The sequence below is a fragment of the Coregonus lavaretus genome (genome assembly GCF_964263955.1).
Source record: "Coregonus lavaretus genome assembly, chromosome: 37".
Taxonomy (NCBI): Eukaryota; Metazoa; Chordata; class Actinopteri; order Salmoniformes; family Salmonidae; genus Coregonus; species Coregonus lavaretus.
In genome coordinates, this window is record NC_140024.1 from 14,206,582 (window position 1) to 14,230,458 (window position 23,877).

Genomic DNA, 23,877 nt, shown 5'->3' on the forward strand with positions numbered 1-23,877 from the left:
CCCTTTAATATGAGACTCGAAATTGAGCTCCGGTGCATCTTGTTTCCATTGATTATCCTTAAGATGTTTCTACAACTTGATTGGAGTTCACCTGTGGTAAATTCAATTGGTTGGACATGATTTGGAAAGGCACACACCTGTTTATATAAGGTCCCACAGTTGACAGTGCATGTCAGACCAAAAACCAAGCCATGAGGTCGAAGGAAGTATCCGTAGAGCTCCAAGACAGGATTTTGTCGAGGCACAGATCTGGGGAAGGGTACCAAAACATTTCTGCAGCATTGAAGGTCCCCAAGAACACAGAGGCCTCCATTCTTAAATGGAAGAAGTTTGGAACCACCAAGACTCTTCCTAGAGCTGGCCGGCCCGCCAAACTGAGCAATCGGGGGAGAAGAGCCTTGGTCAAGGAGGTGACCAAGAACCCGATGGTTACTCTGACAGAGCTCCAGAGTACCTCTGTGGAGATGGGAGAACCTTCCAGAAGGACAACCATCTCTGCAGCATTCCACCAATAAGGCCTTTATGGTAGAGTGGCCAGACGGAAGCCACTCCTCAGTAAAAGGCACATGACAGCCCGATTGGAGTTTGCCAAAAGACACCTAAAGGACACTCAGACCATGAGAAACAAGATTCTCTGGTCTGATGAAACCAAGATTGAATTATTTGGCCTGAATGCAAAGCGTCACGTCTGGAGGAAACACGGCACCATCCCTATGTTGAAGCATGGTGGTGGCAGCATCATGCTGTGGGGATGTTTTTCAGCGGCAGGGACTGGGAGACTAGTCAGGATCTTGGGAAAGATGAACGGAGCAAAGTACAGAGAGATCCTTGATGAAAACCTGCTCCAGAGCACTCAGGACCTCAGACTGGGGCAAAGATTCACCCTCCAACAGGACAACGACCCTAAGCACACAGCCAAGACAATCTCAGGAATGGCTTCGGGACAAGTCTCTGAATGTCCTTGAGTGGCCCAGCCAGAGCCCGGACTTGAACCCGATCGAACATCTCTGGAGAGACCTGAAAATAGCTGTGCAGCGACGCTCTCCATCCAACCTGACAGAGCTTGAGAGGATCTGCAGAGAAGAATGGGAGAAACTCCCCAAATACAGGTGTGCCAAGCTTGTAGCGTCATACCCAAGTAGACTCAAGGCTGTAATCGCTGCCAAAGGTGTGTCAACAAAGTACTGAGTAAAGGGTCTGAATACTTATGTAAATGTGATATTTCAGTTCTTTATTTTTTAGAAATGTGCAAACATTTCTACAAACCAGTTTTTGCTTTGTCATTATGGGGTATTGTGTGTAGATTGATGAGGGGGGTAAACAATTTAATCCATTTTAGAATAAGGCTGTAACTAAACAAAATGTGGGAAAAGTAAAGGGGTCTGAATACTTTCCGAATGCACTGTATATATACAATATAGGCCTACTGTACGGTATACTGTAATATGAGTTGTATATCATTTAGAAATTGTGAAAGTTAGGAAATGCAAATGTGAACTCACTCTCTGATTCAACAAATGCCACAATATAAAAAGCCACCAGATCTTTTGATGGTTTAAACGGGAATAGGTCTCCATCAATTGATTGGACATTGCGGAAACACGCAAAAAATCCAGTGATGTTTTTTTCCAATTTCATATTAAAACATTGTTTAATACTTAGATTTATGCAGGATTTTTTTTCTAGTTCAAGTGTTCTGTTCTTCCCATTCAAATCCTGGTCACATTTATTCTTATTGTCATTGGCAATGTCATTAAAAGTGCAATCCACCTTGTTGTTTTGATCTAGGTCAATCTGCCAAAAACTCCCTTCACATTGTAGGGATATATCTTCTTTTTCCCCTTGATAAATTAGATAAATGTTCCCTTTGAGATAGAAAAAAAAGGTTTCCAAAGTTAGAATGAAGCTTCTCGATTGTAGACTCACAAACTCTATTATTCAAGTCTTAAACTTTGTTGAGAAAATATTTACCCACCTTGACATTTTCCTACCAGAGTCATTAGAATGAAGATAGAGAGCACGTCCATGATCGTTGTACTTAGAATCCTTTTTTTATTTTCTTGATTCACATAGTGAGGAAGCAGAGCTGACCAAAACAGGAAGACAGCATGAACAGAGGGTGTTTGTGGTGTGTGAATGTATGATATACAGTATGTGAGTGTGGTACAGTTTACAGAACTCCCAACTATTTTGCTGTTCTGTACATTTAATTGAAAATGAAACTCGTTTTTGAAGAGTTGATACAACACGTATTTATGCCTGACATGTCTCAACATTCTAGTCATTATAATAATCTGCGTAGGAATATTCATATCTATATGACTACTTACTACGCCATTGTGCTGAAGATATGACAAAAACATTTGTTTGGGGATATTAAATAGAAGTAAGCCAAAGTATCTCAAGGTAAATAAGAACAAAATATATCTAAATCCCCCTTTTCCCAGTCATCCTTTTGCAGCATCAAGTTCCTCTCTGGCCTATGTTTGTGCTTAAAGCTTTTGCCCTGCAGATGGCGATACTTACCTGTTTTTCCTGGCATTGCCATGCATCTGTAACTTTTTATCAATGTTCATGTTATCTTTGAATCATTATTAGGCTCTCCAAATCTTTGAATAACAAAATGACTTCTGTCTTACACACTCACACACATACACACACACTTGCCACTGGCGCAGCACGCAGCCCCCGCAATGCGTGGTCCTACGAGATTTTGGGTTGGGGGGATAGCATTTGAACACATCATAAGCCATGATTAGTTTTTCTTGAATTACAGGAAATTAGCTTTAAAACTCCACAATTTCCTCACAGCCTCATGGCAAAGTGTGTAGAATACCAGGAAATTCGCTCTTAAACTGCAACATTTTCTCTCAGCCTCATGGCAAATATGTAAAGTAGCAAGAGATTAGCTATAAAACTGCACATTTTTCTCTCTGCCTATTGCCAATTGAGATGTACAAACTATGGCAAAATGAAAAAAGGTTTGTTAGCACTTTATTTTGATAGTCCCAAGTAGATGGTTTGTACACTGAACAAAAATATAAACGCAACATGTAAAGTGTTGGGCCCATGTTTCATGAGCTGAAATAGAAGATCCCAGAAATGTTCCATTTGCACAAAAAACTGCTGTGGATTATTTCTGTACATAATGAAGCCCTTTTGTGGGGAAAAACTCATTCTGATTGGCTGGGCCTGGCTCCCAATTGGGTGGGAAACAGAGCTATGCCACTGACACACACACACACACGCATTCTACAGGTATATGTTTGAAATCAAACAGTTGGTATTCATGGCAGCAGCATAACCTGTTACAGAATGTCATGGGCAGCCTGCAAGCCCTGCATGCCATTGTTAGGCCTGTCATACAGGTTTCACCCACATGTTATACCGGCTCCCTCCCTGCCTCATTCCCTGCCTCACTCCACATCCAAACCGTACCCAGTTAAAGATCTGGTGCACAGGAGATGTCATCATTTGTGTGTGCTACACATTGGTGACAGTAGATGAGATGAGCTGACACAGTTGGAGTTGACTTGCAAAAGCGTTATAAATATCCAGTCAACCAAATTACATTTGACATTTGGCTGTGAGAAATGGGTTGTTTGCCATCGTATATGTTCAGGGATAGAAAAACGAAAAACTCAATTATTTTGGGTGAACTCTTTCTATATTTGACACGGTGAACAATGAGTGCTTTGTCTTCATGCTACTGCTCCAGTTATTTGTGTTCACACGGTTGTTTACATCGGTCACATGAGCACCCATTAAATGTCATACTGTAACATTAATTCACATTCATGTTATTTGGGTTATGTTAATTACAGTCCCTTCAGAATGTATTCCCTCCCCTTCACTTTTTCCACATTTTGTTGTGTTATAGCCTGAATTAAAACAATTATTAAATCAAGTTTTTTTTGTCACTGGCCTACACACAATACCCCATAATGTCAAAGTGGAATGATGTTTTTCGAAATGTTTACAAATTAATAAAAAATAAAAAGTGGAAATGTCAATAAGTATTTAACCCTTTGTTATGGCAAGCCTAAATACATTCAGGAGTAGAAATGTGCTTAACAAGTCACATAATAAGTTGCATGGACTCACTCTGTGTGCAATAATAGTGTTAAAAAAATTGTAATGACTACCTCATCTTTGTATCCCACACATATTATCTGTAAGGTCCTCAGTTGAGCAATGAATTACAAACACAGATTCAACCACAAAGACCATGGAGGTTGTCCAATGCTTTGCAAAGAAGGGCACCTATTGGAATAAGTCACTGAATTTCCCTTTGAGCATGGTGAAGTTATTAATTACACTTTGGATGGTGTATCAATACACCCAGTCACTACAAAGATACAGGCTTCCTTCCTTACTCAGTTGCCAGAGGGGAAGGAAACCGCTCACGAATTTCACCATGAGGCCAATGTCTCCCGAGTGGCGTAGTGGTCTAAGGCACTGTATCGCAGTGCTAGCTGTGCCACTAGAGATCCTGGTTTGAATCCAGGCTCTGTCGTAGCCGGCTGTGACTGGGAGACCCACGGGGCGGCGCACAAATGGCCCAGTGTCGTCCAGGGTATGGGAGGGAATGGCCGGCAGGGATGTAGCTCAGTTGATAGAGCATGGCATTTGCAACGCCAGGGTTGTGGGTTCGATTCCCAAAGGGGGTAGGAAAAATAATAATGTATGCATTCACTAACTGTAAGTCGCTCTGGATAAGAGCGTCTAAAATGTGACTTTAAAACAGTTACAGAGTTTAATGGCTGTGATAGGAGAAAACTGAGGATGGATCAACAACATTGTAGTTACTCCACAATACTAACCTAAATGACAGAGTGAAAAGAAGGAAGTATGTACAGAATACAAATATTCCAAAACATGCATCCTGTTTGCAACAAGGCACTAAAGGAATACTGCAAAAAATGTGGCAAAGCAATCAAATACAACACATCACTGAGTACCACTCTCCACATTTCCAAGCATAGTGGTGGCTGCATCTTGTTATGGGTGTGCTTGTAATCGTTAAGAAATTCTGAGTTTTTCAGAAATTGGGAGTTTTTCAGGATAAAAAAAGAAATGGAATGGCAGTATCAAAGGAATATTTTTTTTTAAATATGCTCAATTTACTTTTTTTTTTACCCCTTTTTCTCCCCAATTTCGTGATATCCAATTGGTAGTTACAGTTTTGTCAAATCGCTGCAACTTGCGTACGGAGCCATGCGTCCTCCGAAACACGACCCTGCCAAGCCGCACTGCTTCTTGACACACTGCTCGCTTCACCCGGAATCAGCTGCACCAATGTGTCGGAGGAAACGCCTTACAACTGGTGACCGTGTCAGCGTGCATGCGCCCGGCCCGCCACAGGAGTCACTAGAGCGCAATGGGACAATGAATTTTCTGCTCAATTTAGAAGGAAATATAAACTTGTAAAACCTATCCCATAAGTGATCTAAAAGTATCATAAAGTGTATAATGCTTATACAATATGGTCCTCTTTCAGAATAAATTCTTATCAAATTCAAAGCTCTTATTTGTCCGATTTGATTGCGCCGCACTTTTTACACACATATGTTCTCCAACGTACCCAAAATCATCTGGTGGGATTCCCTCTGGAGTGACGCGTCCAGATCCCGCTCCTATTGGCTGAGGGCTAAAGACGAATTTTCCATTTATGGATTGTTTGGTCAGGCTGCTCAGTGAACTACCAGTCTCGAATTTTAACTTCACAGCTCAAACATACAGCAGCATTCGGAGCCTGAGTTCATTTACAATAGCTACAGTATGGACAGAGGAACCAGGTCCTGAGGAGAATCCGTGCGTTCCTGCTTGGAAGGCATCTGGGATCCTATTGTTTATTTGGAATTTGTCTTTTTTTTTTAGAAGCCGTCCAACTGCAAAAACAACAACGTTTTACAGGTTTTAGGAATAGACGACTACTGAGACAGCCCCTGTTCAATACGGAATACAAGGATACATTGTAACTGTCTGGGGAAAGAGAGAGAATGGTAAGAGAATTGATCTGATACAGACTGTTTTTTTTCTGGATAATCATGTCATATGGATATGAAGGAACACGATAATGTGTCTTCTTGAAAGGGACGTTAAAGTTCTTATAGATTGTTAAATATACAGAGATCTAATGGATTCGTGACACTGACGTTACATTTCCCTCACGTCATAATTTGTTTTTATAAATCTCAAGATCAACATATTCCTATTGCACAGTATAAATGGTCAATACAAGGGGACAATGTAATTTTATGAAATATATTCTTATGTTTTAGCCTAATGACCATACCATTTGTATAAATTGTAAAATAAGGTTGATATTGCATCCTGTAAATTGTCACCAGACTATTTGGAGAAATGTTTAGTTTAACCATGGTCATTCAACAATTTCATGTCGTCATGAGTCATAGCCTACTGAGGTGCTGCAAGAGTCATTTTTAGAGGCTGATGTGAAGTTGCCTATTATTGTAACCAATAGCCATTATGTGTTTAATTGCCATAGAGAATAATAATATAGCTGGATGTAGGAGTGCCTACTTTACGGAATTATATACACTGCTCAAAAAAATTAAGGGAACACTTAAACAACACAATGTAACTCCAAGTCAATCACACTTCTGTGAAATCAAACTGTCCACTTAGGAAGCAACACTGATTGACAATACATTTCACATGCTGTTGTTCAAAATGGAATAGACAACAGGTGGAAATTATAGGCAATTAGCAAGACACCCCCAATAAAGAAGTGATTCTGCAGGTGGTGACCACAGACCACTTCTCAGTTCCTATGCTTCCTGGCTGATGTTTTGGTCACTTTTGAATGCTGGCGGTGCTTTCACTCTAGTGGTAGCATGAGACGGAGTCTACAACCCACACAAGTGGCCCAGGTAGTGCAGCTCATCCAGGATGGCACATCAATGCGAGCTGTGGCAAGAAGGTTTGCTGTGTCTGTCAGCATAGTGTCCAGAGCATGGAGGCGCTACCAGGAGACAGGCCAGTACATCAGGAGACGTGGAGGAGGCCGTAGGAGGGCAACAACCCAGCAGCAGGACCGCTACCTCCGCCTTTGTGCAAGGAGGAGCAGGAGGAGCACTGCCAGAGCCCTGCAAAATGACCTCCAGCAGGCCACAAATGTGCATGAGTCTGCTCAAACGGTCAGAAACAGACTCCATGAGGGTGGTATGAGGGCCCGACGTCCACAGGTGGGGGTTGTGCTTACAGCCCAACACCGTGCAGGACGTTTGGCATTTGCCAGAGAACACCAAGATTGGCAAATTCGCCACTGGCGCCCTGTGCTCTTCACAGATGAAAGCAGGTTCACACTGAGCACATGTGACAGACGTGACAGAGTCTGGAGACGCCGTGGAGAACGTTCTGCTGCCTGCAACATCCTCCAGCATGACCGGTTTGGTGGGTCAGTCATGGTGTGGGGTGGCATTTCTTTGGGGGGCCGCACAGCCCTCCATGTGCTCGCCAGAGGTAGCCTGACTGCCATTAGGTACCGAGATGAGATCCTCAGACCCCATGTGAGACCATATGCTGGTGCGGTTGGCCCTGGGTTCCTCCTAATGCAAGACAATGCTAGACCTCATGTGGCTGGAGTGTGTCAGCAGTTCCTGCAAGAGGAAGGCATTGATGCTATGGACTGGCCCGCCCATTCCCCAGACCTGAATCCAATTGAGCACATCTGGGACATCATGTCTCGCTCCATCCACCAACGCCATGTTGCACCACAGACTGTCCAGGAGTTGGCGGATGCTTTAGTCCAGGTCTGGGAGGAGATCCCTCAGGAGACCATCCTCCACCTCATCAGGAGCATTCCCAGGCGTTGTAGGGAGGTCATACAGGCACGTGGAGGCCACACACACTACTGAGCCTCATTTTGACTTGTTTTAAGGACATTACATCAAAGTTGGATCAGCCTGTAGTGTGGTTTTCCACTTTAATTTTGAGGGTCACTCCAAATCCAGACATCCATGGGTTGATAAATTTGATTTCCATTGATAATTTTTGTATGATTTTGTTGTCAGCACATTCAACTATGTAAAGAAAAAAGTATTTAATAAGATTATTTCATTCATTCAGATCTAGGATGTGTTGTTTAAGTGTTCCCTTTATTTTTTTGAGCAGTGTATTTAAGGAGACAGGAATTGCAATCATATTAGGTTTTGTTTTGCTAAAGTTCAATTCAAAGAACAACATTGACTAAATGTTGCTTCTAGTCTCCTTTATGTCGTTAATCCAATCTAGCAGGTTGTATGGAATGTTGATAAGAATGCAACAAACAATCCAATCCACTATTTTCCCTCTCCTATTTGAGGATTAGCCTACCTACCATATGTTTATGATAAAAGTTCTCTCTCACACTCTCTCTCCTGCTCTCCCTCTCTAACTGGGCAGGATTTTATATGTGGACAGAGATTTAGTTAAACATTGAACCAATAAAATGTTTTGGACAACAGTGTGTATTGGATACCAAAGCCTTAGTGAGACATGCTAAAGAACAGTCTGCCCTGTTCGTTGTTAAACTTGTTTGTTTACTCTCTGTGATACAGGTGGAAAAAAGCCAATATGGCATAATGGAAAAAACATATTATTTTTAATTGTTATCTACTCAACAACTTTCATCTCACTTACCATACAATTATACATCTGTAGGGGAGGGGGGAGGGGGTGTTGTAAAAGAAAGGTGCCTGCAGATAGTCACTATAGCAACCACCTATATTGAGGGACACAGTCACATGCACCTCCCACTTCCTAGGGACAGTGTAGGTGCATGAGGCACGGCCCTACTTTGAATAAAACAGGTTGGTCATGGAAGAGGAGACAGAGAGCAGCGCGTGTGTGTTATCCATATGGAGACCGGTTTCTCCTGGTTACTGAATGTCATCCCAGCAGCTGAAGCGTACCGGTGAGAGTTATGGAGAAAGTTGTCCCTGTTGCATGGCCTCTTCCTTTGTGTTTAGACCACAGTTCATGAGGCCATTGCCATTGTGGCAGATATCCCACTGTGGGTGTTAGCTAAAGTACTGTTTATTGAATCCAACAAGTCAACTGCAGTATAGCATTCTCTTAAAAGGCAGAGGTTGGGTCTAATCAATTATGGATATTTTATTTTGTTTGATTTAATTAAATGAGCAAGATTTTTTTCACATTTTGTATCATTTGTTCCACATGAATTGCCCAAATACACTGAATGACTTTGCTTGACTTGTAACATAATGTACTGTACACTGAGTGTACAAAACATTAGGAACACCTGCTCTTTCCATGACATAGACTGACCAGGTGAATCCAGGTGAAAGCTATGAGCCCTTATTGATGTCACTTGTTAAATCCACTTCAATCAGTGTAGATGAAGGGGAGCAGACAGGTTAAAGAAGGATTTTTAAGCCTTGAGACAATTGAGACATGGATTGTGTACGTGTGTCATTCAGAGGGTGAATGGGCAAGACAAAATAGCCTTTGAACGGGGTATGGTAGTAGGTGCCAGGCGCAATGCTGCTGGGTTTTTCACGCTCAACAGTTTCCCGAGTGTGTCAAGAATGGTCCACTACCCAAAGGACATCCAGCCAACTTGACACAACTGTGGGAAGCACTGAAGTCAACATGGGCCAGCATCCATGTAGAACGCTTGACACCATGTGATGTCCATGCCCCGGCGAATTGAGACTGTTCAGTGTATATTCTGACATTACCATCCCTGCCCTATGTCCATATCCCACGCATTGTCTCTCTAGAACAGGTCAACCCTGTCATGCAGTCTCACTGCTCTGCTCCCAGTGCACAGTGTATGGAGCCTGTAGATCTGGTTTCCCACAAGGGAATCCAAAGAGCAAACTTTTACATAATACACCCTCAGTGGCACATAACTGAGCTCTGTACCTTGGCTAACAGTCAAGCTGAGAACGTAAAGTATCTATATCAGAACAATGAGGTACGATTATAGGAGTTCTAAAGGAAATATTTTACGTGAGCTTCCATTGGGGTAAATCCATATGAATTGAATCACTTTTTGACAGCATCCCTTTTGATTTAAACAAAACTTTCCATACATGTTTGCCCATAGAAAGTGACTTTTTGGGCCTGAATGCTAAAACATTCAGGAGATAGAGGCGCCATACCATGAGACATCCATGTCTTCATCACTTGAAAAGAGAAACTGTTGAGTTTGATATCATTTAAAAGCTTACGAACAGGGTTGTCAAACGATTTGATAATTTCTTAGACCCTACTTTATGTCATCTGAGGTTTTTGTGTTGTGCCCGCCATCGGTTGAGACACAACATTCTCTTGAATACAGAGTGGGTGTTATTTCAATTATGGAAATATCAATCCTATCCCTTCAGACCACTGCAATTTAACTGGTACACTGTTGAAATTTGAATTGAATTGAAATTTTAACTTCTAATTACTACCACAAAGAGGACCGCCGGTCCACCCACCGTCCAATATCAACATAAATGGTCATATCTATTCTACTGTCTATATTTCTATGATTTCAAATTTCAATAGGTTTCATATGGAGGATTATTGACAGCATAATTTAAAACAGATATTCCCATTTTAAGTCAACGTTGTCTGATTTGTGGACCTCCAACCATCTTTGTGGTACCATTTGAAAGTCAACATTTAAATTGTATTCCCATTTTAGTACATTTATCTGCTAAAACATGACACCCACCCTGTATTCAAGAGCATGTCGTGTGTCTCAACCGATGGCGGGCACAGCACAAAAACCTCATATGATGTAAACTACAACATATGCCATTTTTTGTTGTTGAGTTTATGCGATTTTAGATAATTGATGTTTAAGGTAATGTAAAAAAAAAATGATAATCCATAAAAAAATATAAAATTGTTTGACAATCCTGTTTGCAAGCTTTTAAATGATATCAATCTCAACCGTTTATATTTTCCAGTGATGAAGACATGGATATCTCATGGTATGGTGGGGTAATCAAAAAAGGTCAACTTTGAGCAGCTTTATCTCTTTCTGACCACTTCTACCATGGTCAAAGATGTATGGAAGGTTTAGTTCAAATCAAAAGGAGTGCTGTCAAAAAGTGATTGAATTCAAATTGATTTACCCATTGTCCTCCTGAGGGTACCATAAAAGGCATGCATGTACATTGCCTGATGACTGGACGACTACCTCTCTGTAGGATCATAGTGGTTTTAAAAACATTAGTCTTTCTGTAGTAGATTTCAATGAATAAACCCAGATATGAGGATGGATAGATAGATTCAGCATGCTGTGCACACAACATCTAGATGAGCCAGCATTAGACAACTTTTAGCCTTGAGGCACAATCTGACTCACTTCAGAGGTAATATGCTGCAGTGAACCCAAGTCCCTCGGATCTGCTGAAGTTGGAGATATTCTTATTTAGACTAGAGCTTGTGGGCAGTTCCCTGGCATTGGTGCTGAATTTCATGCTGAATGACCAGAAGGAAATGGAGTGGTTTCCTTCTTGTGAGGTAGCTTTAATGACAGTATATACAGATCCCTTCATCAGTGACAGATTTATTGAGCATAATATTCTGTAAGCAGAGAATGGAAAGGTTGAATTCAAAACAGTATGAAACTGTTGGACACAACTGAATGTATCCTTTCAATGAACCAGGTGGAATACATTTTAATACGTCTTGCATCTTAGCATTTTGCACCACTGGAAAAATTGGACGTGAAAGGAGCAATTGTTTTTCCAGGTTTGCTCCAAAAGTAGGTAGCTGTTTTGTGTACAAGATCATAGTACGTCATCTGGATGTATAAGAACCTGGCTCGTCAAAAACAGAATTTCTGTCAAATAACAAACCTTCCCCAGATATTCTCCTCTCTTTAGTCTGATGATGTCAGAGATAAAGAATGAACATGCACCAATGCGAAACACACTGCAGTTACTCAGTGCAAAACTCTTCCTTTTGAAAGGCTTTTTGGGGCCACATTGAGGGAACTCTAATATTTGGCTTGTGTGGAGAGAAGCAGTCTGTCACTCTGACTGTCTGGAGCACCAGACGGTAGCATCACTCATAGGCCCCACTCTGCCAGATGCTGAATACTAGGTCAGTATGACAGCATATGGTTTTTATCAGCTTTTCCTGCAGGGAGGTGCATGCTCAGTAACATCCCCCCATTTCAAAGCCCGCGCTCCATTTTCCACCCTGCATTGCTGAAAAGATTTTTGCAGGAATTCGAGCACTTCTCTAGAACAGGGCGAACACCCCTTCTGGAGAACTGGGGAACACGTTAAATTTGTTCACAGAGGTCCAGTAAACATACACTCTCCTCTTTATCAATCCCACACATATTGGTCTTTGTTACAAAGCTCCATCTTCATGTTCGTGGCGTTCCATAAGCCATCACACAGGTTCTAAGTTCCGACTCACTGACTTCCAGAAAAGATAGATGAATCACACTGGATCAATGCTCTGCCATTGTCCTCTGGAAGGTATAGAACCAGATTTATCCATGGATGTTAAACGCTGGTCTGGGCTATAATAGTTTGACAATGTTCTCACAGAAGCTCCTCTGAATGATATTTACTCATTAGTTGTAACCCCTTGTGGTTTGTTTGTGCAAAATGAAAAGTTAAAAGGACTAATGAAACATCAAACAGGCTAAAATGAGCATTGCTTTAATTTTTGATTTTTATTGAAGGTTTAACATTTCCACTAGTTTTATAAAGAGCTGTTGTTGACCTTTCTGTCCTCAAACAGATATGCTGTCTGATGTGATGCCACATCCTGCCATGTCTGTTAAAGTGCATCACATTAGTGGATACCACTTCATGGTGACCATTCATGATGCCATTAACACAGCAACTTCCTCTGTTTGGCACTTAGTATTCGTCAGTAGTTGATCATGGTGGCAGTTTGTTCTCCAAACCAAAACCCCATTGTTCTTTACTGACAAGTAAATGTTCCCTTTATGCAAACTAATACCACCTGTTAACTGTGGCCATTGACGCCTTTATAATGTAGGGTTACCTGTCATTCTAGTGGTTTTGTAGCAAGCAAAAATAGAGGATTCTCCTTTTAGATCCAATTGTATATCCATTTTCTGCCTCACTTTTGTGTAGTGAACGTTTCCATAAATCATTATTTTATTTTCTGCTTTCCTCAGTCGGTTCAGTGATGACACAGTGCAATGCAGGCCTTTGATATTCTTTGAAATCTGAAACACATCTCTCTGCAACCTGGGCCAGCCGTGAATGTGGTGGTCAGGTGAGGAACAGCCAGCTGCATTTTCCTCTCTCTGTAAAGTGATATGGGTCTGTGTGTCCCGGCCAGCTCACTGTCAGCTCCCCTCTTCTCTTCTGGCTCGCCCAGGTTTCCTGCTGCCCAGCCCTTGGTACAGCACACCGTTTGTGAGCCTGGCTCTTGCACCACTACCCACAGGACTGGGAGCCCAGCAGGCCTCTACCCTCACTGGGGTTGCAGCCCAATGGCGAGCACAGTCTGTTCTCCCAGCGAATGTCTCCCATTACCCCAGTGAGGGATGGGGAGAACTATTCCAGGCAGCTCTTTGATCCAATGTAGTAGAGGCCACTTTTGATCAGACTTCGAGGTTGATGTGACAGACAATACCCACCTGTTCTAGTCTGGGCAACAATTAAACAGCTGCTATGTTTTATGGAGGTATCATGTGTAGGAAATGGAAACTCATGTTTTTCCCTTGAAGTATATAGGTTCGACATATTTTAGGCAATTTCATGCTGTGAGACAAAGATTTCACAACATTTGTCACTATAATTTTCATATTTTCCAAACGTAGTTACCACGATATCAGCCCCATCAGCTGGAGTCTTCTGTCTGCCTCTGGATGTTTTCTGTATTGTCTGTGGGTCTGAGCTGAAGTAACAGGGTTCTGTTTGCTCACTAGCATACAGACAAACATGCCCTGAATTCCATGGATGATGACTGTGTTCCAGTAAATGGATAGCTCATCTCCCAGGTCTATCCATCTCTTTCCTGGATGCACATATGAATCATCAGTCACATGTCAATGTTAATGTCACTTTAGTGTTACAGGTGCATAACTATAATAATTCTTATTATAAACTGGGTGGTTCGAGCTCTGAATGCTGATTGGCTGACAGATGTGGTATATTAGGCCGTATACCACAGGTATTACAAAACATTTCATTTACTACTCTAATTACGTTAGTAACCAGTTTATATAATAGCAGTAAGGCACCTTGGGGGTTTGTGGTATATGGCCAATATACCACAGCTAAGGGCTGTATACAGGTACTCCGCGTTGCTTCGTGCGTAAGAACAGCCCTTAGCCGTGGTATATTAGCCAGATACCACACCCCCTCTGTCACAGTCATTGAAGAACGGGTCAGACCAAGGCGCAGCGTGAAATGCATCCATGTTTATTAAACCGAATAAACATACAAAACAACAACAGGCAACGAAACGTGACGTGGGAAGGCTACACACACACACACACACACACACACACACACACACACACACACACACACACACACACACACACACACACACACACACACACACACACACACACACACACACACACACAAGCCAAACTCACCGAGCACAAAACAAGATCCCACAACACAGGCAAGAAAACTGGCTGCCTAAGTACGATCCCCAATCAGAGACAACGAGCGACAGCTGCCTCTGATTGGGAACCACACCCGGCCAAACATAGAAATACAAACAGAATCTTCACACCCTGACCAAACTAACTAGAGTTCTATAGGCCAGGGCGTGACACCCTCGGGCCTTAATGCTTAATTATAAACAAGTAGCACCACAGTGAGAGACAAGTACGTACTCTAGATGTCCTAATTTGCATGATTCAGTATGAAAAGGAATGCACTCACTAACTGTAAATCGCTCAGGATTAGAGCGTCTGCTAAATGACTAAAATGTAAAATGTAAATCTGTTTTCCTTATTTTGTGGTTGGTTGCATTACCTTTGTAATTTTCAACAGATATCCACTGTCTACTGTCTCCCACACTAAGGAGGTGTAACTCTGTTCAGCAAGCTCTGACCTAACAAATAACTAACCAAAGTCCTATCTAAAGCTTCTATTTGCTTGTGTTTTCTCACCCGTCAGAACAGATATGGAGAGGGAAAAATGTCACGCTCTGCTGGAGCTGAGTTCCCTTTTATCTGTTCAGCTTGTTTCCATCCCACTGTCGCATTATGTCAAAAGATCATAGGCCTCTGATTCAGTGTTTGGGCTCCAGCGCTTCCCCATGGAGACTTTATCAACCCATCTCAGTCTGTCACTAGGTCACCATTGTTTTCACCCTGCATCACTTCTCAGATGAAGGCTAATGGCTCGTTATGGCTTTCCTATAATCATAAACTAGCACACTATTGTGCCACACATTTTCCCACTGCATTGTGTCAGTAATACCCATAATCTCATTAGCTATGTATGGCTTAACTATGCATATCACTGAACCAAACATCAACTGTAACCCTCAATGAAAATATCTAAAGGGTGTGATGTAGCTCTGCAATCTATTAGCAATTCTATAGTGATCAAGAAAATATGATTGTCAGAGAATCAATAGATCGTCAGCTGGAAATAATTGAAACTGTGCTATATTGTTCCCTGCTGCAACATCTATCATTTTTATTCTTCTCACATTTTTACTGCACCAGAACCCTTTGAAATAAGATTTTATATGAGAAATGTGTCCAAAGGATTGCAGTGAAATCTGGTATGTGAACAATTGCTTTGTGACAGTGAAGCTGATTGTGATTCATTAAGGTTGTCTTTGTGGAATGTAAATGTTTGTCATTGGATTCATTGTACATATTCAGAACAGTAAGTCATGAAGCTGTATTTGGGATCACTTTTCAATGAGCGTGTGTGTGTGTGTCTACAGCAGTGACTGAGTTTGAGCTATTTTCCACTTCTTTTTTAGACCTGGTCAGCTGCTTGGGCTATTCAGACACAAAGGAAGTCGGTGACAAAACAAAGTATTCCAAAATAAGTGTTTTCTATTAGTTCTCTCTGGGCATGTGGTGTGGAAACCCAGTGACAGACAGCAGCCTCATACCCAGTCCCAGACAGACTGTAAATGGATGGGTGTGTAAAGTAAAGGTCTGTGCCAGTGTTCTGTTGGGTAGGCCAGGTTATTAGGCCATACTCGGGGAGGGTGGAATTCTTTCTGGGGAGAGGTCGTTGTTGATGACTTCCTGAGTGTTTAACGTCAGCTCAGATGGGAGTTGTGCTGCTCTTGGTCGTCAGCCAGCACCCATTTCCCGGGGCGACTGGGAGTAAGATACTTTAACCAGCATCGTTACTCTGGCTGTTGTCTATACCATCAGGAGTACACACAGCCCATCAGCTCTCTGATGCTACCTTCCTGTGAGCCATGCTAGATATGAGCATTTAGATTAAATGATCAGCCAATCTGGCTCTACTGTTCCCAGGACATCCCTATTTTTCTTCATGCACCCAGTTGAATTTGAGTATGACGATGGTGAATGCTCACTCTTTTTATTCAGGCCAAAAATAGATGGTTGAAAGAGAGGTTGAGTTTAATCAAGCTCCCACACTTGCCTGGCTTTGATTAACTTCTCAGTTATGCTTCCCTTTTGTGGGCTGCTAATATCTCTTAAAAGCTGTTGTATATCTGTATGAGTCTGTCAAACTTTGTTTAGGCAGGGCAGTTTTATGACAGGCTGTAATTTATGCACTCTAGTAGTCGACTTACTGTACAGTTGGCACCTAGTGTGGCTTGCGCTCTGTATATGGACCCAGCAGCAGCAAGGCCCAAAAAACAAATATTGACTTGTATAGAAGTCGCTTTGTGTTCGTTCACCTCTGTCGGACAGCTTATCACACAGCTGATGTTATTGACACAGGCGGTTTATGTGTCTTTGTGTCCTCTTAGCGAAATGAATGTGTTCTCTAGCTGTTGCCCTGTTGGACTGATCACTATGTCAGACATCTATTTGCCCCCTGAAAGGACTGGTTCATAAGTGGAAGAATGAACTTGGTGGCGCCAAAGGAGGAAAATGAGCCATACATCCAATGTATAAACTGGGCCCTTTTTCTATTTATACCATGAACAAACACAAGGCATGCTTTTCTACACACCCAGCCAGCCACACCCCTTATGACAAGGTTCCTTTTCACATTTCTTTCTGACGTGTCGCACCACCACCACCGCCTGTATCCCTCCTGTTCTGTCACTGTTGAAGATCTCTCTCTCACTCTCCATTGCGGTGATACAAATCCAGGCGCTAAAAGCACTCAACGTGTCTTAGAGAAAATACATCCGCCTCTCTTTTCTCCAGGCACATTTAACAGTATGTCTGGCCTTCACAGACCTATCCCACAATAACTTGAGGCACTCTGGGCTCATTTCAGCTGTGTTGTGCCACTGCAGTACTGGACCCAGGACCCAGACAGTTTTGGTACACATTGTAAAAACAACTCCTGCTGCATTGATGTGTTTTCCAGTGAGGGTCCCTCCCACTTCTCCTTCTCCCATTCAGGAGTTCTCCCGTCCATGCCTGGGAGGTCCTTTGTCATATATCTGTTTAAATGGGCCAATTAGTCCAGACCATAACCCATGACTGCTGCTGGGCTAAAGCCTCACTAATTCAGAGGAGGGTTTGCCGTTTATGGCAATTGAATCTCCTCCTGGCAACAGTCACATCACAAGAGCAGATACCAAACTTCTTACTGATGCAGGAGGTGTCTCAGAACCAGAGGATGGAGGCTTTACCATGTCATGAAAGATTTATAGAGTTGAATTCTGAAGATCTATCTTCACGATACCCAGTGGATATTGAAGGGTGTATTGTGTTTATGGGAAGTGGTTGGATCCTGACTAGCAGGTGATTTCACAGCTGAGAAGCAGCATTTGGCCTAATCCTTCAGTCATTTCTTTGAGAAAACATAATTTAGAGTGGTAATTTATACTATAAAACACATTGCTAACGGGCAGTGTTGTAGCTTGAAGTTTTATTCCAATACTGACTCCTAGAGTGCTACCCATATCCCTTATGAATGAGTATGAATGTCAGACCACCCAGATGTGTTCCACAGTCCACTGAAAAGGGATATTGAATGACATCAGCTGTGGGCCGTTTTTTTTTCTTCCTTGAGCGGATGGTCGGGGGGGCGGAACATAGTTATAAATCATTTGTACACTGCAAATTGACTGCAAGAATCCCAAACGGATAGTATTTTTTACAGAAACATTTCAAACCTTGATTACATTGGGATACGATCACATATACATATGCCTCTCTATTTTTGCTTAGGAATACTTGGGAACAGATTTCCTAAATAAAAATTACTTTGAGCTGATTTCCTGGTGATTGTACAGTCTTTTATGTCCAAAAACAAAACTTTAATTTTTTGGCTCAAAACTTGGGGGGACAAATAATATCACCCATGCGCTGAATTTGGCCTGCGGGCTGCCTATTGGGGAACTCTGCAGTATGGTATTACTTGTTGGGAATGGGAGGGTATCCCTGCAGGTGTCACACCTCACACAATGGCATTTTCTTATCAGCCATGTTTACAGGAGATAATTGAGGTCTACCTGATTTTAGAGAGTGTGAATGTTGTTGCCACAGCAATATTAAGCAGTGCCATGGGACCCACATAGGAGATCTAGTTCAGGGAATTCTATGTGTGGCAAGCATCTACCCGGTAATGTATGGGAAGGTTCTCTCTGACAGAAAGAGCCAACCGCCATACAGAAACGGAGTCCAAGGAGATATTGTCTCTGCAAAAATATATACTTTCTATTATAGGCACTGGACATTTGCAAAAATTTCCTTCCTATTGGAGGGCTCCTAGCTGGGAGCTGTGTAACTGAAACCTGAGACTGGTCTGGACAAATAGCAGCCGCTGTGTGGCACAGAAAATCATTGGTACGAATGAGAGCCCGGTGCAAATGGTTTGTTTACATTCAAGCAGCAAGAAAAATTGTGTGGCTGTTCTTAAAAAGAGTAGGCCTACCCACTGCTTTTTTTAGGCTTTCTAAGTTCCACCCTATACCATAGCATGTGATATTACATTTAATTGTTATTTTTGTATGGCTAGAAGTGAATCTTAACATAAATATTGTCATGTATTTGAGGGGGAATTATAAACTGTAGATGTATTCTCATGAGATGTATTCATAGAGTTTCCATGGATCAGTACATAGGGGAACCTCTCTTTTGAAACCTCTCCTCCTATCTCAGCTTACACCTCTCCTTATCTCTCTGTTTGTTCTCCCTGGGGAGGACACCGGCACCCAGCTACCCAGCCCTACCTAGCCCTGCCCTGCAGGCTACAGCTCTCTCCAGCTCAAACTACCCTCCGCTACCATCTAGGGTTGATTTAGTACAATTATGTAACCAACTCTTGGAAAAATAGGGCCTTTCTTTTCACTTGTCTTACGTAAAAGCTTATTAAACGTGTACGTCAGCCCTGGCCCAGATAAACAGTATAAGAACCTAGACAGTTAAGGAGTAGTGGTGGTTTTCTCTGCATTATTGATGTTGCTATATCTTTTCTAAGCAGGTGACTTCAGGGTAGCTGCACAGCAGAATGAGAGAAGCTCTGCAGCTTGGATTCTCATGTCTACCACCTCCACCTAATAGATCTAGACCAAACTGCACGTTTACAGGTGTTCATGTCTCTCAGAAAAACACTGAATTGACTCTAATTGGTGTAAGTCATATTTTCATGCCCATGAGCTTTGGTAGCGGGGACAGTTTCCACTGGCATTAGGCTCTGGGTATTTTCATTAATGGGGAGTTATGAGTGCCAGACTAAGAGACCCAGACAGGGTCAGAAATGTTTTTAGTTATTGACGCGAGACAACTATTAGTCCAAGTCTGGGTAGTGTTCTTAGGCTTGGCATGGACGTCTCCTCTACTGGCATGGTGCTAAGCAGTGGTGAAGCTGGCTCCCCATTGGCTGTACCGTGGATGTTGCTGCCACTCAGACAGCAGGCGCTGCCATAGTGACCATGGTCCAGTCAGGGTCCAGATCCAGCTGAGGAAGAGACTGCTGTCTAGGGTGCTCCCATGGAGTGGCTGTGCATTGGCAACAGCCCCACACTGCTGTTTATTGTTCCTTCTCTTTTCTCATCTCCTCCCTTGTGTGTGTGTGTGTATATATATATATATATATATATGAGACACTACAGTAGTCTGAATAATCATCCGGGGTTTTTCAACCTCTCTCTTTGATGATTGCTGTTTTTTCTCCTCTTGACTTGTGGAAGGTTTACTCTCTGTCAGCACTCTGTTCCTGGCAATGCTCTGAAATGAGTGGTTTTTAAAAGTGCAGATTCAGCAGTTAATCCATAGCAGTGATAGAGTACAGGTGCAAGCACTGCTTAGTGTTGGCCTTGATTTAGTTCTATTTAGTTTATGTCAGTTAAAGGGGCAATCAGCAGTTGAAATAATAACAAAGTGCCCCTGTTTCGGTAAAAAACTGAGGAATGGGGCTGGAGAAATGTAACCACACTCAAATTCATAGACCGAGCTATACATTTACATTTTACATTTTAGTCATTTAGCAGACGCTTTTATCCAGAGCGACTTACAGGAGCAATTAGGGTTAAGTGCCTTGCTCAAGGGCACATTAACGTCATTTAGCAGACGCTCTTAGCCAGAGCGACTCACAAATTGGTGCGTTCACCCTATAGCCAGTGGGATAACCACTTTACAATTTGGGGGGGGGGGGGGGGGGGTTAGAAGGAACACTTTATCCTATCCCAGGTATTCCTTAAAGAGGTGGGGTTTCAAATGTCTCCGGAAGGTGGTGAGTGACTCCGCTGTCCTGGCGTCGTGAGGGAGCTTGTTCCACCATTGGGGTGCCAGAGCAGCGAACAGTTTTGACTGGGCTGAGCGGGAGCTATGCTTCCGCAGAGGAAGGGGAGCCAGCAGGCCAGAGGTGGATGAACGCAATGCCCTCGTTTGGGTGTAGGGACTGATCAGAGCCTGAAGGTACAGAGGTGCCGTTCCCCTCACTGCTCCATAGGCAAGCACCATGGTCTTGTAGCGGATGCGAGCTTCAACTGGAAGCCAGTGGAGTGTGCGGAGGAGGGGGGTGACGTGAGAGAACTTGGGAAGGTTGAACACCAGACGGGCTGCGGCATTCTGGATGAGTTGTAGGGGTTTAATGGCACAGGCAGGGAGGCCAGCCAACAGCGAGTTGCAGTAGTCCAGACGGGAGATGACAAGTGCCTGGATTAGGACCTGTGCCGCTTCCTGTGTAAGGCAGGGTCGTACTCTCCGAATGTTGTAGAGCATGAACCTGCAGGAGCGGGTCACCGCCTTGATGTTGGCGGAGAACGACAGGGTGTTGTCCAGGGTCACGCCTAGGCTCTTCGCACTCTGGGAGGAGGACACAGCGGAGTTGTCAACCGTGATGGCGAGATCATGGATCTGATGGTTCACAGTATCAAAGGCAGCAGACAGGTCTAGAAGGACAAGAGCAGAGGAGAGAGAGTTAGCTTTATCAGTGCGGAGAGTCTCCGTGACACAGAGAAGAGCAGTCTCAGTTGAATGACCAGTCCTGAAACCTGATTGGTTTGGATCAAGAAGGTCATTCTGAGAGAGATAGCAAGAGAGTTGGCTAAAGACGGCACGCTCAATAGTTTTGGAAAGAAAAGAAAGAAGGGATACTGGTCTGTAGTTGTTGACATCAGTGGGGTCGAGTGTTGGTTTTTTGAGAAGGGGAGCAACTCTCGCTCTCTTGAAGACGGAAGGGACATGGCCAGCGGTCAAGGATGAGTTGATCAGCGAGGTGAGGTAGGGGAGAAGGTCACCGGAGATGGTCTGGAGAAGGGAGGAGGGGATGGGGTCAAGCGGGCAGGTTGTTGGGCGGCCTGCAGTCACAAGTCGCAGGATTTTATCTGGAGAGAGAGGGGAGAAAGAAGTCAAAGCATAGGGTAGGGCAGTGTGAGCAGGACCAGCAGTGTCATTAGACTTAACAAACGAGGATCGGATGTCGTCAACCTTCTTTTCAAAGTGGTTGACGAAGTCATCCACAGAGAGAGAGGAGGGGGGGGGAGGATTCAGGAGGGAGGAAAATGTGGCAAAGAGCTTCCTAGGGTTAGAGGCAGATGCTTGGAATTTAGAGTGGTAGAAGGTGGCCTTAGCAGCAGAAACAGATGAAGAAAATGTAGAGAGGAGGGAGTGAAAAGATGCCAGGTCGGCAGGGAGTTTAGTTTTCTTCCATTTCCGCTCCTCTGCCCGGAGCTCTGTTCTGTGAGCTCGCAATGAGTCATCAAGCCACGGAGCTGGAGGGGAGGACCGAGCCGGCCGGGAGGATAGGGGACACAGAGAGTCAAAGGATGCAGAAAGGGAGGAGAGGAGGGTTGAGGAGGCAGAATCAGGAGATTGGAGGGAGAAGGATTGAGCAGAGGGAAGAGATGATAGGATGGAAGAGGAGAGAGTAGTGGGAGAGAGAGAGCGAAGGTTGCGGCGGCGCATTACCATCTGTGTAGGGGCAGAGTGAGTAGTGTGGGAGGAAAGCGAGAGAGAAAAGGAAACAAAGTAGTGGTCGAAGACATGGAGGGGAGTTGCAGTGAGATTAGTAGAGGAGCAGCATCTAGTGAAGATGAGGTCAAGCGTATTGCCTGCCTTGTGAGTAGGGGGGGACGGTGAGAGGGTGAGGTCAAAAGAGGAGAGGAGTGGAAAGAAGGAGGCAGAGAGAAATGAGTCAAATGTGGACATAGGGAGGTTGAAATCCCCCAAAACTGTGAGGGGTGAGCCATCCTCAGGGAAGGAACTTATCAAGGCGTCAAGCTCATTGATGAACTCTCCAAGGGAACCTGGAGGGCGATAGATGACAAGGATATTAAGCTTAAATGGGCTAGTGACTGTGACAGCATGGAATTCAAATGAGGAGATAGACAGATGGGTTAGGGGAAAAATTGAGAATGTCCACTTGGGAGAGATGAGGATTCCTGTACCACCACACCTCTGACCAGATGCTCTCGGGGTATGCGAGAACACATGGTCAGACGAGGAGAGAGCAGTAGGAGTAGCAGTGTTTTCAGTGGTGATCCATGTTTCCGTCAGCGCCAGGAAGTCGAGGGACTGGAGGTTGGCATAGGCTGGGATGAAGTCAGCTTTGTTGGCAGCAGAACGGCAGTTCCAGAGGCTGCCTGCGACCTGGAACTCCACGTGGGTGGTGCGTGCAGGGACCACCAGGTTAGAGAGGCAGCAGCCACGCGGTGTGGTGCGTTTGTGTAGCCTGTGCAGAGAGGAGAGAACAGGGATAGGCAGAGGCATAGTTGACAGGCTGTAGCAAATGGCTACAAAAATGCAGAGGAGATCGGAATGAAATGAGCTAAGCATCTGGGAGCGGAGAGAGCAGGGCCTCCCTCACCAAAAACGTCTACCTCAGAAACTAAAATTGTTTCACTGAACCACCCGAACAAAAACTCTCCCAACTTCCGCCTTTAGAAATCAGAATTGTTGTGAACCACAGCGGTTCAATGTTTAAAGGAATAGACTCAACCCACTTTATTCAGCTAGCCAACTATGACACCATAGCTAACTAGCAAGCTAGCATCCAATAACAATAACACACCGTTTAGCACCAACACTTGGTCACAACAAACCACCAATAGTGTGATAACACACTAAACAGATCATTCGTGTCTGTGTCAAGTTCCTTTCATGACGCAGCAATGATTAGACGTTGGCTAGCTAGGACAAGTATATTGTATTTAGCTACTACCGTACAGTTAGCTGGTCGTGTTGGGTAGCTAGCAATGGCCACTGTGTTGACTTTGTTTGAAGAACGGCTAGCTAGCTAGCTTCGTGCTACACCCGGCACACAATGGCTATTGTGTTGACTCTGACTCTGTTCGAAAAAACGGCTAGGTAGCTCGCTT

At 43.6% G+C, this 23,877-nt stretch overlaps 1 protein-coding gene across 2 annotated transcripts in view; it reads left to right on the forward strand.

Moving 5' to 3' along the window:
* The first annotated feature begins 5,706 nt into the window (after positions 1-5,706).
* Positions 5,707-23,877, forward strand: part of LOC311111686 (unconventional myosin-Ie-like) — a 56,049-nt gene continuing 37,878 nt past the window's right edge. For both annotated transcript variants that reach the window (XM_084154478.1, XM_084154479.1), the window contains exon 1: positions 5,707-6,005. In XM_084154478.1, the coding sequence (XP_084010604.1) occupies positions 6,003-6,005 (3 nt within the window). In that variant the 5' untranslated portion in view covers positions 5,707-6,002. The remainder of the gene's footprint in view (positions 6,006-23,877) is intronic.